The sequence below is a fragment of the Corvus moneduloides genome, chromosome 5, assembly GCF_009650955.1.
Source record: "Corvus moneduloides isolate bCorMon1 chromosome 5, bCorMon1.pri, whole genome shotgun sequence".
Classification (NCBI taxonomy): domain Eukaryota; kingdom Metazoa; phylum Chordata; class Aves; order Passeriformes; family Corvidae; genus Corvus; species Corvus moneduloides.
The window spans coordinates 8482947-8499493 of record NC_045480.1 but is presented as its reverse complement, the minus strand read 5'-3'; the positions used below and the strand labels follow the sequence as shown (position 1 = coordinate 8499493).

Genomic DNA, 16547 nt, shown 5'->3' with positions numbered 1-16547 from the left:
AGGACACATGTTGAGATTGTAGTTCAAAGGGAAGTGAAACAGCCCTGGGCTTGGCCCATCCTATCCATCTATGTGAACATGAGGGTGCACTGTAAGCACATATGATCCTATAAGACAAAAGGTTCTGAGTTTTGGAAATGATGCATTGTGCACCCATATGTGAATTCGTATATATATGTTAACAATCTTGGTCTGATTATTTGGAAGTAAATGTCTCCCTGATTCCCAATAGCAATTTTGTGGATATCAGTCAAGTTAACAACAGTAAGAAAACTGTACCAGAGTGAGACTCTTATAAAAAGAACTTTAGCTTGAAATTTTTCAGTTCTAAGAAAGAGAGGTTTTTACAGTAAATCTAGGGAGCCAGAAGTTTACTTATATTTGAAAACTTGAAAAAAATCAACCAACCAAAAAAATCCACCCCAACCTCACAAAACAACTCTTTGAAAATATGCAATACTGAACTTCCTCCTGTGTAGTCATGATATTGATTATTAGAGCTGCAAATTCAATGCTTAGCATTTTTCTTGAGTAAATACTTTTCTGATGTGTGTCTGCAGGAAAGATGGGCCAAACTCTAGAGCTATTTTTCAGTATGGGAGGTAATTTAAATATTTTGAATAACTTGTTTTTGTAGTTGCCGATTGTGTCGTGTTAGATCCAAGGATTGCAGCATGGCTGATAAACCCCAGTGACACAGTTCCTTCCTTTGAGTGTTTAATACAGAAGTATTTTGAAAAGCCTTTTTCAAAGGGAACAGAAAATACAGATACAGGCACTTTGAGAAATGTATCTGTAAGTAGTTTGTTTTCAGTTGTTTGTGGTTGAGTTAAAAAGGGAAGGAAATTATAATAGAATTGCTTTTGCTTAGAAAATATTGCAAAATAAAATAGATAATGCTTTTCTAATGGAAGAACATGATTCTATTAATGCTACATGTTGGAAATCTAAAGAAAGGGGAGAAGGGGAGGTTTCACTGCATTCTACCAAGATGGGAGCTCATCCTCCAGGAACACCTGTAAAATTTTCCTTCAAAACTGTAAAGTTCAGTAACAACATTAATTAATATATAATTTTATGCTTTTTCTGTTCATCTGCCTGCGAAATTATTTCCAGCTCTCCTTTCCAAAATGTCTAATGCTGTGTTCTCCAATTCCTGTGGACTTGTAGCCTATATTTAGTTGTTATTAACAATTTTGCTAAATTTCACAGCTGGTAAAGACACCACATCATAGGCTGAGAAACATCAGTGAGTCAAATGTGAACCTTCAAGCACTTTTATGAAAAAATCTGTGAATTTTAATTCTCAGTGTGAGAGAATGCATGATGAACTTTTTGAGACGTTATGCCCTGGCAATTTCTTCCTATATCTTATCAAATGTCTTCCTGTATTCCTATTGAAATGTATTTCCTGAATGTTACAAAATATTTGTGTCTGTTTTGGGCCATGGTAATCTACTGTGGACACATTAGCCTTCAGAGGTTGTTTGAATGATAAGATGTAGAGCAGTCTAAATAATGGATTGTTTGATGCCATTCACTTTTCAAAGACCTCGTTTGTTCAGAACAAGTATTGCACCAGGGTTATAGGACTTGTAGGATACAAACCCACAGATGTCAACGGGGGTTAGAGCATGAACAGAGGTCAGTAGTATTGGCACCTACCCATCAGCGTAGACATTCTGGACAAACCAGAGCCAGTTTACTTTAAAACACACTAAACTGCAGTTGTTCAGAAGATACTTCATGAATTAAGTTATTAGTGTTGGGAATAGACAAGCAAACAGACAGAAGTTATCTATGGTTATTTCTATGTGTGATGGCCCTGCTGTGAGTCAGCATCCTTAATCTTGTCTCTTCCCTTGGCTTGACTCGGTCTTTTGTTCTTCAGATATCACATCTGTTCTTAGCTATTTTTCAACTCTGTCATCCTGATTCCCAGCTCTGAGTTAAATACTGAAATTTTATTTCCTTCCTGTCCTACTTCAGGTCTAGTTTGTTTCCTTGCTCCAACCATCTCCAGTGTCTTTATGCTGACTTGTTCACTTAATTCCCAGTTAATCCCTCCTTGGAACATCCTGTGCTTATTCCCCCCATTCCTTATTCTTTGTCACCTGGACTCTCACACTTCCTTTTTGGCTTTTCTCTTTGCTCAGTGAGTCCCAGTTCTTCCTGTGAATCCTGGCTCTTTGCCAGGTTTATCTCTTCAATCTTCTTGCTCTGTTTTTACTGGTAGATTCCTAGCAGTTGTCTGTACTGCCAGAGGGATCTGTGGTGATACATCATCTTGTGCCTCACTACTTCAGTGTAGCTCCTTGTCTTGTGCTAGTCTTGTCCACCCACCACAGTACTTGGAATGACTGCTGGTTTATTCTGTAGCCCACAACTCACCCACACACCACGAGCATGAAGATGTGCTGCTTGCTGCTTGTCTGTATATTTGGTGCTGTGCCGAAGTGGTCGTGGTCCATATTTCCTGAAACATTTGCTGGAACAGGTGCTAAACATTATGCTGGTCATGTCATTGCTGCATTTACTGATGAGGAATCTTGGTGTCAGTTGAAGCCTGTCACTGGGCTCTCTTCCACTCCAGAAAGGGATCAAGCAAGCGGTCTGTATTTCACAGACAGCTCGTTTGTTCCAGAACAAGTTGGTATGGACAACATTTCTTGGAGAGAGGTTGATGACTTTTCACTGCAGTGTGTACTAGATTGTTTTAGAACAAAGATTATCACCAGTGGATCTAGATAGTTCAGCTTTGAAGAGAGCCCTCTGCATCCTACCTTTCAGGGCCTGCTGTTTCTCAGTCTTCATTAAGTTTATTTTTAATGGTCATGTTCTTGGAGCGAATAGTCATACTCTGTGTTTGTATACATTTCAAAATGGTATTCTAGCCAATTGAAGGAGGTGGCCTGGTGCTGTGTGGAGCACCTCTGGGAAGGAAGTGAACAGTTCTGGCACAAAAGTAGCAGTACTTATATGAGAAAGAAAAATGCAGGGAATTTTTCCTCATTTTACAAGTAGTAAGAAAACTCTGACTTCAGTGTCAAAGGCAGTTTATCGATAAAATATTTCTCTGTACTTGATGCAAAATGTAAATAAAGGAACAGGCAAAATCTGGAATGTTCATAATCTGTAGTGCTGTGTTAATGATTTGGATTTGTCAGAAATCTAAGAACATTTCTAAAATGTTAACAGAAGGCATACAGAAAAGCACATTTTTACAATTTATACATATTAAAAAAGAAAGTCTAAATATTTTTATGTTAGCAATATTTTTGTTAGTTATTGATTTGTTTTTGATTTATTTATATCAGTATCAAAACTTAGGTGTGAACTTGGAGAAGCTTTATAATGTAATGATGGACCTTGCTGATGGCTTAAAGGTAAGACATAAAAAGAGTTTGCTCAGGAATAACTATGTAAGTATCGAATTAGAGAGTTAATGATTATTTCTCATTCAAACTGGAATAATAGAATGCTTCAGTCCTTAGTGGTTTACATTAGTAGTCAACATTTAAAATAAATTGCCCATCAAACTTGCCATTTTTTCTAGAAGGAGATGGTGAGCGTCAAGCTTAATCTTTACAAGAAACTTTTTCTCTACAACAGTTAATTAAATGAAGATTCTGAGAACAAGACAGTTTCATAATATTGTGACTTTTCTTTTAGTGTTTTAAATCTATATGTTACTGTCTAAAAAGTATTGACAGAGGTAAAACATAGTATAGCTGGTTTTTTTTCCATGTATTACCTGTGTATGAAAACTCTCAGCATATCTTTTGTTCTAGATTGTGTTAGCCAAGCACTGGTCACACACTGGAACAGGCTTCCCAGAGAGGTGGTTGATGGCCCAGGCCTGTTGGTGTTTAAGAGGCATTTGGACAGTGCCCTTAATCATATACTTCAAATTTTAGTCAGCCTTGAATTGACCAGGCAGTGGGACTAGATGGTCTTTGTAGGTCCTTTCCAAGTGAACTATTGTATTCTATTTTACCCCTTATTGCAGTTCAGAATAAATCTCAAGAAGTCTGTTAGTGTGTGTGTGTGTTTGTTTTCTGCCTGTGATCATATACCTGGAAAAGTGCCAGGATATAAGGATATGCTTAGGTTCTGGTGGAGGGGACATCACAGTTTCCTGGGGATTTTCTTTGAAGTTGCTAGTAGCAGGTGTAGGGCTTAGATCATTAGGTGATGGAGCCATATAAGTGTGGATATCCAAGTAGCCCAGCAGCATGGTGAACAATCTGAAGGGAGGCAGCAGGGAAACACCAAAGGCACAGGAACACCGAGATCCAGCCTACAAGAGTTTTTAGAAAAGTCAGATTGCTTCAGTGGTTAGAGAAAAACCAGACTTTCTGTTCTCTGTAACTAATTTGGGAGCATAACCCTATCAACTCTTACTTTCTTCCTAATGAAAACAAAGTTATGAACTATGAATATTTGCTTAATTGTTCAGCTGAACAAAGGAAAAGGGATAACTGTGTGTCCTATTATAATGAAGATTGATTTAAAAATAAGCTGTTAAGAAAAAAAAAAGGTATATATCTTTCTTTATTAGCATTCTTGTACAAAATGGTTACTATTGCAGAATTCCTAGTAACAGCATTTAGATACTATGATGTACAGTAAGTAGTACTTCATGCCACAAACAGTGTTGTCGTGCAAAAAGGGAATGTACAGAAAGTGAAATACTCCTCAATGGAAAATGCATTCACCTAATGACACTAGGGTATGTTTTAAGATCAAAATTAGCTGGTACTGAAGAATGTATTTATATCTTACTTTACAGGCTCAAGGCTTGTGGAACTTATTTTGCACATTAGAGCTTCCACTTATCAAAATTCTGGCAGGTATGAAAGTTCAGTTCAAAATATGAATCTTCACTATTTTCACACAGCTGCTGACTATGCTCAAGTGGGATGTAATTCCTCAGAATATGAAATGCTATCTTAGCCTCATAACAGCTGTGTGAGTTTGAGTTTCCATTTTACAGTCTAAGAAGCATGTAAGATTGAAATTGTCAATTATAAATGTTCTTAACCTAAAATTGTATTTACAGTGATGGAAACACACAAAATATATGTGAACAAACAAGAACTGAAAAAAACATCAGAGATCCTAGGGGTAAATTTTGTATTAATATTTTTTCTTGGAAGTTGTATAGCATGATCTTTGTGCGTTTACTGAGGATAACTGATTAAAAATAGACGGAACATTTGTCATATTTTATGTAATAGTTTGGGGCTTTTAGTATATTGTTACAAATAAAACAAATTATATTTACATTTTAGGGTACTTCCTTATTTATTTAGGCAAGTAAAAATGACACATTTGCTTCATCAGCCTTGCTGCAGAACTGAAATTGCAGTGCAAAATGCACAGGTCCTTTTGGGTTATGTGTTGTAGAGTAAAAATGGTAATGACTCTTTCTGAGCCTACAGTTTCCAGTAACTGTCTTCCTGAGAAGTGATAGAGTTCTCTCCCTCTTTTTGTGAACAATACACTCTTTAAATGAGTGTTCTTTGATAAAAATAGCTACAAGAGAATCCCACTTTGTAACATAAAATTTGATTAGTTAATCATAGTGGTCCGATAGATTGCTAATTTATCGGAATAATTTGTATAGCTCTGCTTCTCACAGATCTCTATAGGCTTCAGTAACCTAAATTCTTTGACCACAAATGTCGGTACTTCTTACTACAATAAATCCCCTTCCCAGATCATGAAGAAATAAAAATGAATTCTATTCAACCAAATGTTGTTAGCCAGCAATGATGACACAGTATCAAGTACTCAATTTCTGAATAAAGGTCCAATATTCTCATTAACCTTAGAAGTAGCAGATTTTGAAGAAAATAATAATGTGAACAGAATAATTTTGATGTCCTAATTTATAGTTGCGGCTCAAAGAGCTTGAACAGGAAGCTCATGAGGTTGCTGGAGAACGATTCCTTTTGACCAGCAGTTGTCAACTCCGAGAGGTAATATTTGTACTATTTCTACTTGAGGAGGTGTAAGTTCTATAAATTTACTGATACCAAAGAACTGTTAAGTATATGTATTCTTACAACTTCTGAATGATTTCCTTCTATATTATCTTATTTTCCGATGTTAATGAAGGACCTATCAGTTTTTCATGAATATGACAATGTTGAATAATCTGTATTTGAATGTATTTACATAAATTCTGTATTTATTTTTAGTAAATATATTACTGTTTTAGTAGCTCAAAAATAAAGATCTGGTCTCTATAATACTGTGTTAGTTCTCTTTGCTACAGTATACTCTATTTACCTTGAAATTTGTTTTCTGTGTAAGTTCAAGCACCCAATAATTTTTCTTTCTATTTTAACACTTGAAACACTGAAAGATTTATTGTCTTACTGTAGGTACTATTTGATAAGTTAAAGCTGCATATGCTGTGTGAGAAACTTCACAGAACTGAAATACAGCAACTTGTATCCACCTCAGAAGTTGTGGTGAGACGGGGAAGGGTTTTAAAACGAGCTGCATGATTTAGCAAGGCTTCTGAGTTATATTCCAGTGAAATTGGAATTTATCTTAAGTTTTCCTAATGATCTTGATTTATTTTTGTATTGTACTATTTGTGCTACAATTACTTGTGCCAGAAAAGAAAGTTGCCCTGTATGATGGGGAGAAACAAAGCAGCTAATGAAGGTCTCCCCTTGAGCCTCCTTTTCTCCAGGCTAAACATCCCCAGCTCCTTCAATTGTTCCTCATCAGCCTTGTGCTCCAGACCCTTTTCCAGCTCTGTTGTCCTTCTCTGGACTCACTCCAACATCTCAATCTCCCTTTTGAAATAAGGGGTCCAAAACAGAACACAGTACTCAGTTCTGAGTACAGGGTGATGGTCACTGCCCTGGTCCTGCTGGACACACTATTGCTGAGCCGGGCCAGGTGCCCTTGGCCTTCTTGGCTACCTGGGCACACCTGGTTCATGTTCAGCCACTCTCAACCAGCACCCCCAGGTCCTTTTCCACCGTGCCCTTTCCAGCCACTCTGCCCGAGCCTGTAGCACTGCAGGGGTTGTTGTGACCCAGGGGCAGGACCTGGCACTTGGCCTTGTTGAACCTCAGACCACTGGCCTTGGCCCATTGATCCAGCCTGTCCAGATCCCTCTGTGGAGCCTTCCTGCCCTCCAGCAGATCAACTCTTCCATCCAGTTTGGTGTCATCTGCAAACTGACTGGGGGTGCTCTTGCTCCCCTTGTCAGATCATTTAAAAAAAAAAAATCATTTTGTTATATAATAATAGCAATGGAGATTCTTTTTAGAAGAGAAAAAGCCTCTATGCAGCTGCACCTGTTTCTGATTTGGTGCCACAACTGTATTGCTCCAGTTTACACAGGAGTTAGAGTAAAGTGCTCAACTCATTGCTGAACATGAATGTCTTTGGGGAAGGTAGAAGGGTTAACATTTATCTCTCAAGGAGGAAATTCCACTTTTCAGTCAAGTGTCTGAACTACCAAATATGATCTCCAGTAACCTCAACAGTATAACCATTAAATCCACACACTACTCAAGGAGAAGGAGGTTTCATAGATCAAACATGTAATCTTGGAGAGTGACAGAGAGCCTTGGGAAATGGGAGGGATCAGTGAAATAGAATTAATGTCATCTTTTTGTGGGGACGTAAGATTTGTTGCTGTAATCAAACCAATACTTTTATGTAGTCCAGTACTTGCTTTCCAACAACTGCTGAGACTTGGTTATTTAAAGGTAGGATGAAGCCTTCCAGGAGATAAATAGTAGACAATTAATCTTAAGATGTTGTTTCTCCCTGGTAGCAAGAAAAAAACCCTTATGCTTTTAAAGATACATTGTAGTGTAGTTGTATCTGTTTTTCACCCTGTACTATTGTAGTTCCAGGTATTTATTTGTTGTACCTATAAATATCCAATCTCTATTTTAATAACTTAATTCTTTTTCTCAACAGAATTTTTGGCAGTTTCCAATCAAAGTAATCATAAATATGCTTTATTTTATTGGTTTTTAATTTGACAATTTCAATTTCTCTTGAAGTTTTCCTGGAACTTTTATTAAAGCATGAACAGGAGAAATTCTCCTCTTGGATTGTGTGTGTATAAATATGTATGTGTGTATATATGTATTATTTTGTCTACTTCTATTGTGTTCTCTCTTGCATTAATGCTGCATAGCACAAAAAATAAACAAAAGGCCATAAATAACACACACATCACACCCCAGTATTTTCAAAGTTTCTGTGAAAAAGTTTTTGTGTCTGAGTCTTTTTGTCCCTGTCTGGGACAGGAGTGAAAATGAAATGGGGAGGAGTAATCTCCAACCTTCCTAAAGAAGTCAGGAATGAAAGGAGGCTTCCTTGGGCCTGGGGTGGGATTGCTTGTAGGACATCATCCATCAGCCAGTATTTTGTCCATTCAGCTTGTCAAGAAAATTTCTTCCTCCGAAATGTATTCTGTTAAGGTTTGTTTAATAATATAACTTAAAGAAAAGTATGTCAATAATTCACATTCTTGATTTTGCAGCTAAATAAATTGCAAGATCTTCACCCTTTGCCTAAGATAATTTTAGAATACCGCCAGGTGAGCTGATATTTTTTCACAAAGTGTAGCTGCACTGAAGCAAAATTTAGCAAGGCAGATAACATATTCATAGTTAAACAAATAAATAAGTTGGCTCTAGTGAAAATTCATTCAAATACTAATTTGTAGTCAGTATTCTTAAGAGTTTTAAATTTAAATGTTTATAGTTGTTTTGCACTATGCTAGATTATAGCTAGCAAACAACTTGGTTGCAAAAACAATTGGAAAACTTCAGGTAATAATGTTAATTCTGTTAAATTTGTGTTCTCTTAATAATTAATACTGTTAAATTTGTGTAGTGCTATAAAGCATATTTAGAGCAAAACATTTATTTTTTGAGTTCTGAAGAAATGCTTTGCATAAAGTGAAGGAGATAACTGTTTGTAGGGGATTTTGGGGTGACGAGCCACCTGAAAATCCAAAACCAACTAGTTAGTCTGCTCCCACACTTAATCTTGATATTTTCAGTGAATGAGCTTCCAAGAATTTAAAAAAAATAAAAAAAAAGTTTAAAAGTGTGGGTTTGTGTTTGGTTCAGATTTTTTTTTTTTTTATAATTTGTTTGTGGTTTTTTGTGTGTGTTTGTTTGCATGTACTTTATTGAGCTGGAGATATAAGATGTAAAATAATAAATTCCAATAGTTCATTTAATAGTATCTGCAAAGCCCTGGCTTTAGGTTATAACCAAGCACTTACCCAACTTATGTGAATAGATTAAGCTATTAGTGAGTATAAATCCATTATTTCCTAGGATAAAACTGTCTTTAAAAAAGAAAAGTCTACAAACAAGATGCATTTGGAAATTAGGATCTTTAATTTGAAAAATTCCTTATTTTTATAAATAAACATCTATCTTAAATTTTTTGTATTTTAGGTTCATAAGATGAAATCAACTTATGTGGATGGACTGCGAACATGCATGAAAAAGGTAGAAATATATACAGTAGCTTGTAAAGTCCTAAAAAGATGTGAGGTGATTGCAGTGTTTACAGTTTAAGAACTTTTATACATGGTAATTTTAAAAGTATTTCTTTTTTATTTTCTTGTTTTGATTGCAGTGAATTTTTATTACTTTTATTTCTGTTACTTAATTTTGATACTTATATTAAATAAAATTTAGCAGTGTGTCTTCATTTTTTTGTTGTTTTTTATTTTACTTGATTAAAGGGATTTATTTCCTCTACTTGGAATCAAACAGGGACTGTGACTGGCAGACTTTCATCCAAACATCCTGTAAGTGAGCTTATTGGAAGATTTGCATTTTAATTGAAATGAAAAATTAATATTACTTGAACAAAATATGTAATTTTTTAACACAGGAAATCTTTGTTTTCATGCAAGTCTAGCAGTTGCTGTATTGTATCTAAATGGACAGAAGAAGCTTATTAAATGGGTATTTTACTCTAGGACATATGTTCTTACAAATATTTTGTGTTATCTGTGGATCAGAATTAACATTATTACCTGAAGTAGAGGAATACAGTTGTGAGCAATGCACGTACCCTCAATACTTCCTTGTCATGTATTCCTGGTGTTCATGAACCACTCCTTCTAAAGAATCAGTGAGCCCTGGAAGATGGGTGTTACAGAAAAAAGGGACACTCTCTTCTTCTGGAATTTGGCTTCAGGCCTCATAGCAATAAAGGGCTCAGCTGGCAATGCTGGTGCTCTGAAAGTCTTGCTTATATGACTGTGACATTTGGGCTCTGTGCTTCCTCTCATGTCTTTGACTATAATGATCTCTATGTACATGCTTGTGCTTGAAATGTGTTTTATTCGATATTCTGGATATTCTGGACTGCTGAGGGCTTGGGTTATCTTTTTTTTTTTTTTTTTCTCCCCCACAAAATGGTCTTTTAAGGACATATTTGAATGTATTCTATGATCCCTTTTCTCTTGGTGTTTGTGATGCACGCTGTGCTTTGGCTGTACAGACTGGTGAGACCTTTGTGTTCCCCTCTGTCACAGCCCATGGCTGCATGGATGAGAGTGCAGGACCTGGTGTGAGAGGAGATGGGGCTGCAGAGCTCCAGGGGCTCAAGGCGTAGGTGAGAGAACAGCAGAAGAAAAGTAGTGACTGCCTGACTGGGGAAAGTTTCTGTTTGGTTTAATCATGGCCTTTTCTAGTAAAGACCTGGCCTCTGGCCCTGGGATGACTGGGAACAGATGCAGAGATGGGACTTGGCTCATGAAGGCTGGAGGGAATCTGTGAGGTCCTTGTCCCTTTAACTTGTGCCCCAAAGTGTTGTCATTTGTTATCTGTGCAGATTTGGGTACTGTTTATCTCTGTGCAGGACCCAGCCTTTAGCTTAGTGGGTACAAATGGCATTAGGAGCTTTCTGCAATCTTGGGAGAAAGTCCATGGTCTTCCACAGCTCTGTGTGGGAGCAGAGATGTAAACTTTAACAGCTGTGACCACTTTGCATGCATGGGCTCGTGTGGTTCCTGGCAAGTCCTGCCTGGAGTGATGACTTCGGAGTTCTGACAGAAACCCATCCTGGGAGTTCTCACCCTCACCATACTGGTGACTTCCTTAGCTCTTCCTTCACCTGTCTTCACAGTTCAGGTTTCATTTACATCTTCCTACCCTCATAGTCCATATTCCCTTACAGTTTGTCATCAAACAATTTATAGGAAGTGCTTGTGCTCTTTTGTTGAACAAAAATCAGTGTTTAGGATTCTGAATTAACAACACAATGGGGAAGTGTTACTGCTGCTCTCTCTTCTCATGCAACCAGATGGGAGAAAGTGATGGGAAAATGGAAAAGATGATCATGAAGGTCACAGTTTGCTGAAGTCTCTGATGTGATGCTCAGGCATTTCCAAGTCAGAGCTGAACAGACAGCTGTCTTGAACAACCACATACAACACAAAGTGATCTTTGGCCCATCATAATGAAAAGGACATGAATCTATTTTTCTTAGAAGTTGATTTTCTTCAAAATAATGCTGCTAAAGTTAGCATCCAGGGCTGCCTAAGGCTGCCTTTTCCTTCTAAGGAAAAACATTGGCATGGCTTTTTTTGTTTGAAATGTTTATGGAACTTATACCATCTGTTTCTGAATCACTTATTGATATAGAAGATACACTGCAATGCCCAGTCACTTTGCTAAGTGTTAAAGGATTGGGAAGATTCTTGCCAGAAATCATAAATATTGGAGATATTTTTGCAGTTACTATGATATTATGTCAAATTTTAGCTGAATTTTTGCTGAGGTAGTTTATTTTTAACTGTTTTAAAATGCTTTAACAAGGGATTAAAGCAAAAGATAAGCGTGAATCAGATACTGTGAGAATTCAAATGGAAAAACATCCCATATTCTACAGTGCTTCTGAGAGATGGGATTCCAAACAAAGGTTTCTTTATCTTTCTTTTGTTTTGTAAAGGTAATGGATCTATCTGTCCTCTTTCCTTTAAGGCATTTAATGGAGTCCAGGAGGGATTTACTTACAGGTTTGAGGGGAAATGACTAAACATTAGATACAGAGCAGTATTTCTTTTTCAGATAAACTCTACTGTCATCTTCTTTCAGACAGTTCCACATTTGATATACAGATGATGTATATTTTTGGCTTTATGTGGGTTTTTCTCAATAGATAAGTTTATTCACATGAATTTTTATGACTTTTATGTTGTAGCAACTTAGAGGGGGTTTCTTAGCAGCACTTTACTTCAGTGGCTCTCCATGTGTTCATCTACTTTAGTTTAACTGTGCACTTCATTTCTTCTCATTTGGCTGCTTCTTCTACGATATGTGTGCTGTATAAATCGTATGTTTTTCACAAATAACAGTGTTAATGTATTATTGTTAAACAGGGATACATTTGATCTTGCAGTCTCCAGTGATTGCATTGTAGGTGTCTATTTGCTGCTCTTGGAGAACCTGAGTATCTGAAACATAGAAGTAAATATAAACCCTGCAAATTATTTTATAATGTATCCATAGGGTAGTTATTTTTTTTCTCTATGATGGATTACTTATGACTATTAGGGGAATTTAATTAGGTTTAATATTTGAATATGTTATTTTCAAATAGCTTTTGTATAAATATATTAGTCTTGTCTACATTAGGATTCTCTTTTTTATATTGCTCATAGATAACTTTCCTATTAGATATATTTATGACCTTCATAAAAGCTTGTTTATGTTCTCCAAACCCACCTGGAAATACATTTTTTCAGCCTCTCATATTTTAAAGCAGAAATAAGTCAAGACATGAGTGGAAAAGCTTAAACCCAATTAAGATCAAGCCCCTTTCAGAATGAAAAGAGAGAAATCCTAACTTGAGATGTAAAGATTGCATACAATTAGATGTTACAATTTGGTTTAAGATGTAAATTTCAGTGCTAGAATCAGATATTCTGTACTAAGATTTCTTTCCTCCAGGCTTCTGCAGCAGGGAGAACTGAAATGCTGCTAATGAGTTTATGCTTCTCTACTTCAGAAGATGTTTGTATCATTAAACTAAAAAGCATAAAGTGGTGGCCTTTAGGGAGCATTTCCTTCCTTTTAGTAACAAAAAGTTATGCAGAAGATAAATAAAAATTTTCACCTTCTTGGAGCAAGTGGAAAAAAATAAGAAAGCATTCCTATTTGTCCTCAGGAAAAATGCTTTTACAGCTTGTCACAAACGGCAAAGAAATAAAATAATTTAACCTATCAGTCAAAGAAGCATGTTAGCCTATAGTTTGGAAATCAGGAATGTAGTTTGAAAGGGAAACTAATAAGGGCATATTGAATGTTAACATGCTTAAGGAAGGATCATAAAGAACCTGAAATATTGAATGTATCTCAGTCTCTTCAACAGATACCAGATTTTCTGGTGGTGAATGCACAATAGAGAATTACATGCTTGTTTGTTAGAAAATGTGTGTTGCAAGTAGTGTTTGGAATATGAATAATGAATTTACCCATCTGGTTTTTATTCTAAGGGGAGAGACAATCCCTTGAAGTAGAGGCCCCTCTGAGCAACTGCCATCCAAAATAAGTCTGTTCTCTCAATTAACTTAGCAAACCAGTATTTCTGATTATCCATACTGTATCTGTGTTATTTCCCCTCTGGGCTATGTTTTTTTGGAGTGAATAGACTAGTTTTCTCTGAGGTAAAATGGAAATGTGGTTTTGAGGTAGTTTTGGGATTGTTTCTGGACAGTGTGGATGAGATCCTGCCTGTTTATCTCCCTTTTGTAGCAGAATCCCAATAGGTTTTACATTTTGACATCCCCACATGCTCACTCCTAGCAGGGTGGTCTGACAGAATCGTGCTACCGAAGCCGTTGTGACAGCTCTCAAATTTCAGGCATTTTGTCCAAGGCCTCATTAAGGCTACAGGCTGATGTGTGATACTGCAAATATTCTTTCTGCAAGTTTGAAGTCTGTACTCAGATTCCAGCAGAAATGTTCTACAAGGTGTTTCAATTGTGATGAGATTCTACAGTGTCTTGTTTTATGCCTGCCCGTTTCTTTCACAGCTTTTAGAAGGTTTGGCAGAGGCTGATGCAATGTGAGGAGCCAGACACCAAGTCTAGGAACAGGGATATGACTGCATTTTGCTTTTTTTCTTTAACCCCCTCCCCTGAAATGAGCCAAGGCCTTGGCTGCTTTTGCAACTGCACTGCTAAGAGTAAGATTTTTGTAAACTTGTTCATACTTTGTCCAACTGAGAAGAATATTTACTTAAGATGGACAAATGGTATGGGCCTTACATTTTCATTGGTCTTGGAATGTGTTAGCTGTTTTTTTTTACGTATGTTTATTGGAAAGCACTGGGGATAGAGACACGTCAGACACATCACAGGTTCATGTAAAAAGTCTTCTATATAAATTGTCCAAATATACAAATACATATATATATATAGCCCAAAGTCTTCTATAATATCATCTAGGCTAATGTGGGCTTTGCTTAAAACAAGGGTAGATTATCTTAACAGATATGAGAATGTGTCTGTGCTTTCTTGGGCCTTTGAATTAAAGCAATTTAATGTTGTATTTTCTAGTCAGTACAAACCCCTGTCACTCAGATGAGCTGACGTGCAGTTAGAGAAAGCCAGAGTATGCATGCTGATTGTTGTGGTTGGTTGGTGTTCTCTGAGTATTTTTTGCATTCAGAACATATTTTTGTGCCATATTTCTTTTCAGTATGTTTATTCCAATAAACACTCTTGAGTCATATGGTGATTATGACTGCACTAATAGCACTAAAATAGTATCTCATTTTATGAGTAGAGTCATGATGTTTTTATAGTCTCTTTTGTTGTTGCTTAGTTTTTTTAAAAGTAATCTTAGTGAAGGCTTCAAGAAACTGTATTTACAGTGTTGGAGACAGAAGTTCTCTATTTCCTCTTCCTCACTCATCACAGTTTGTTTTATGACAGGAAAATTGTACTTTAAAATGACTGAATGGGCATGTTGACAAGACTTTGGTCCAATTACATTTTCAGGATGAAATTTTACACTACCTTAACATTGCAATAGAAAGTTCTTAGGTACTAGTGTGACAGCTGTAGTATAGAAGGTCACTGTTGGTCATATCATAACACTCATATCTGATGCTCTAGAACATCATTGTGTTGATTTATTACCCAAATGCAGAAACAAGGTTTCTTCATTACAGACCCTTGTTCTCCCAGCATCTGGACTACAGTGTCCTTTTCTATGATATATGCACATCTTTGGCATTCTCTCTTGTAATGCTCCTGATTTGTATAGATTAATTTATCTCACGGTGAGTGTGGTGTATCCAATACATGGACAAAATTTTATAGCATAATTTGGCTCAGTAAAGCTTGTAGCATCATCTGGGCTGTAATTTTGTAGAAACAAGCAGTTCAATCCTGTCCTCTTCTGTTTCGGATTATCTTTATAATTGTTCTGTGTGTTATTTAAAGAAAGGTAATGTGCAGACAGTATAAATCTGCTTCTTTGCAGTAATAGCATAAAATATACTAGCATTTTATTTATGCAGGGTAAGATAGTCTGTCATTTTTTCTTCTACAAGCTAAACATAAGCACAGAAACAAACAGAGCAATTAAAATTGACAGTTCAAAAATGAAAGATTCTATACAACTTGAAAAAATATTGGCCAAATCAGTTTTAGCACATTATGAAATATTGGCTATGGAGGCTGAAATCCTCCTTCACTGTCTATTGCTATCCCGGGCTCTGCAGCTTCTGTGCCGGAGCACGAGGTGCTGCGATCTTCCAGAAGCGTCTCCAAAGCGAAGGCGCTCAGCAGCATCAGCCGCACACACCCACACGCGCACACAAACGCACGCACAGCTTCAGTAATACGGGTCAGCGGCAAAGAGGCAGGAAGGGGCTTTGCATAGAGTTCCACAGGAGCAGTTTATTGCTTCCACACTGTGAAGGATTCCAGGGGCAAAGACCAGTGGGGGGAACCTGGAGTGGAGGACTTTCTATGGCGTGGGACAAATAAGGTAACAAGGGGGCGGAGAGGCTCACGAGCCAACCAAGGGAGCAGAACTGGGGTATATTACCGCAGCAGGGCAAAGCATTCTGAGAGAAGCCTTTCTGGTCACCCTACCCTAGGGAGGATTCTCTGGTACCAGGGACTGTCTCACCAGCTGACTCTCTTAGTTCCTTGTACCGTAGGCTTGCTGGCCTCCACAACTGTCCTTTAGTTTCTGGCAAAAGAAATTCTCAGAGAAGCTTAAATTTGTAGAAATGGGAGAAAAAAAGTTCCTCTAAAATTTTCCTATGCTAGAGAGATGACAGCACTGCATACTTCCACTTGTTTCTTTAAAATTAGAAGATGATATATTTCAATCCTATATGTATAAATTAAATTGTCAGCACTTGACATTTACTGCTATAAGTGGGCATTGTTAAGGTTGTTGATTATATGCTGATTTATTTTATCCTTTAAATGGCCTTTGCCAGCAATGTTTTGGGAATGCTACAGGTAAAAGCCAAAGCTATGATCATGTTTTAGAAATTCA

At 36.9% G+C, this 16547-nt stretch overlaps 1 protein-coding gene across 1 annotated transcript in view; it reads left to right on the top strand.

The window, feature by feature from the left end:
• Window positions 1–624: 624 nt before the first annotated feature.
• The window catches only part of POLN (DNA polymerase nu), a gene marked incomplete at its 5' end in the record, with an annotated part of 81410 nt that continues 65487 nt past the window's right edge, over window positions 625–16547 (top strand). The window contains 7 exons of the mRNA XM_032109526.1: window positions 625–795; window positions 3318–3386; window positions 4793–4853; window positions 5063–5127; window positions 5901–5984; window positions 9462–9515; window positions 9755–9820. Of these exons, the coding sequence (XP_031965417.1) occupies window positions 625–795; window positions 3318–3386; window positions 4793–4853; window positions 5063–5127; window positions 5901–5984; window positions 9462–9515; window positions 9755–9820 (570 nt within the window). The remainder of the gene's footprint in view (window positions 796–3317; window positions 3387–4792; window positions 4854–5062; window positions 5128–5900; window positions 5985–9461; window positions 9516–9754; window positions 9821–16547) is intronic.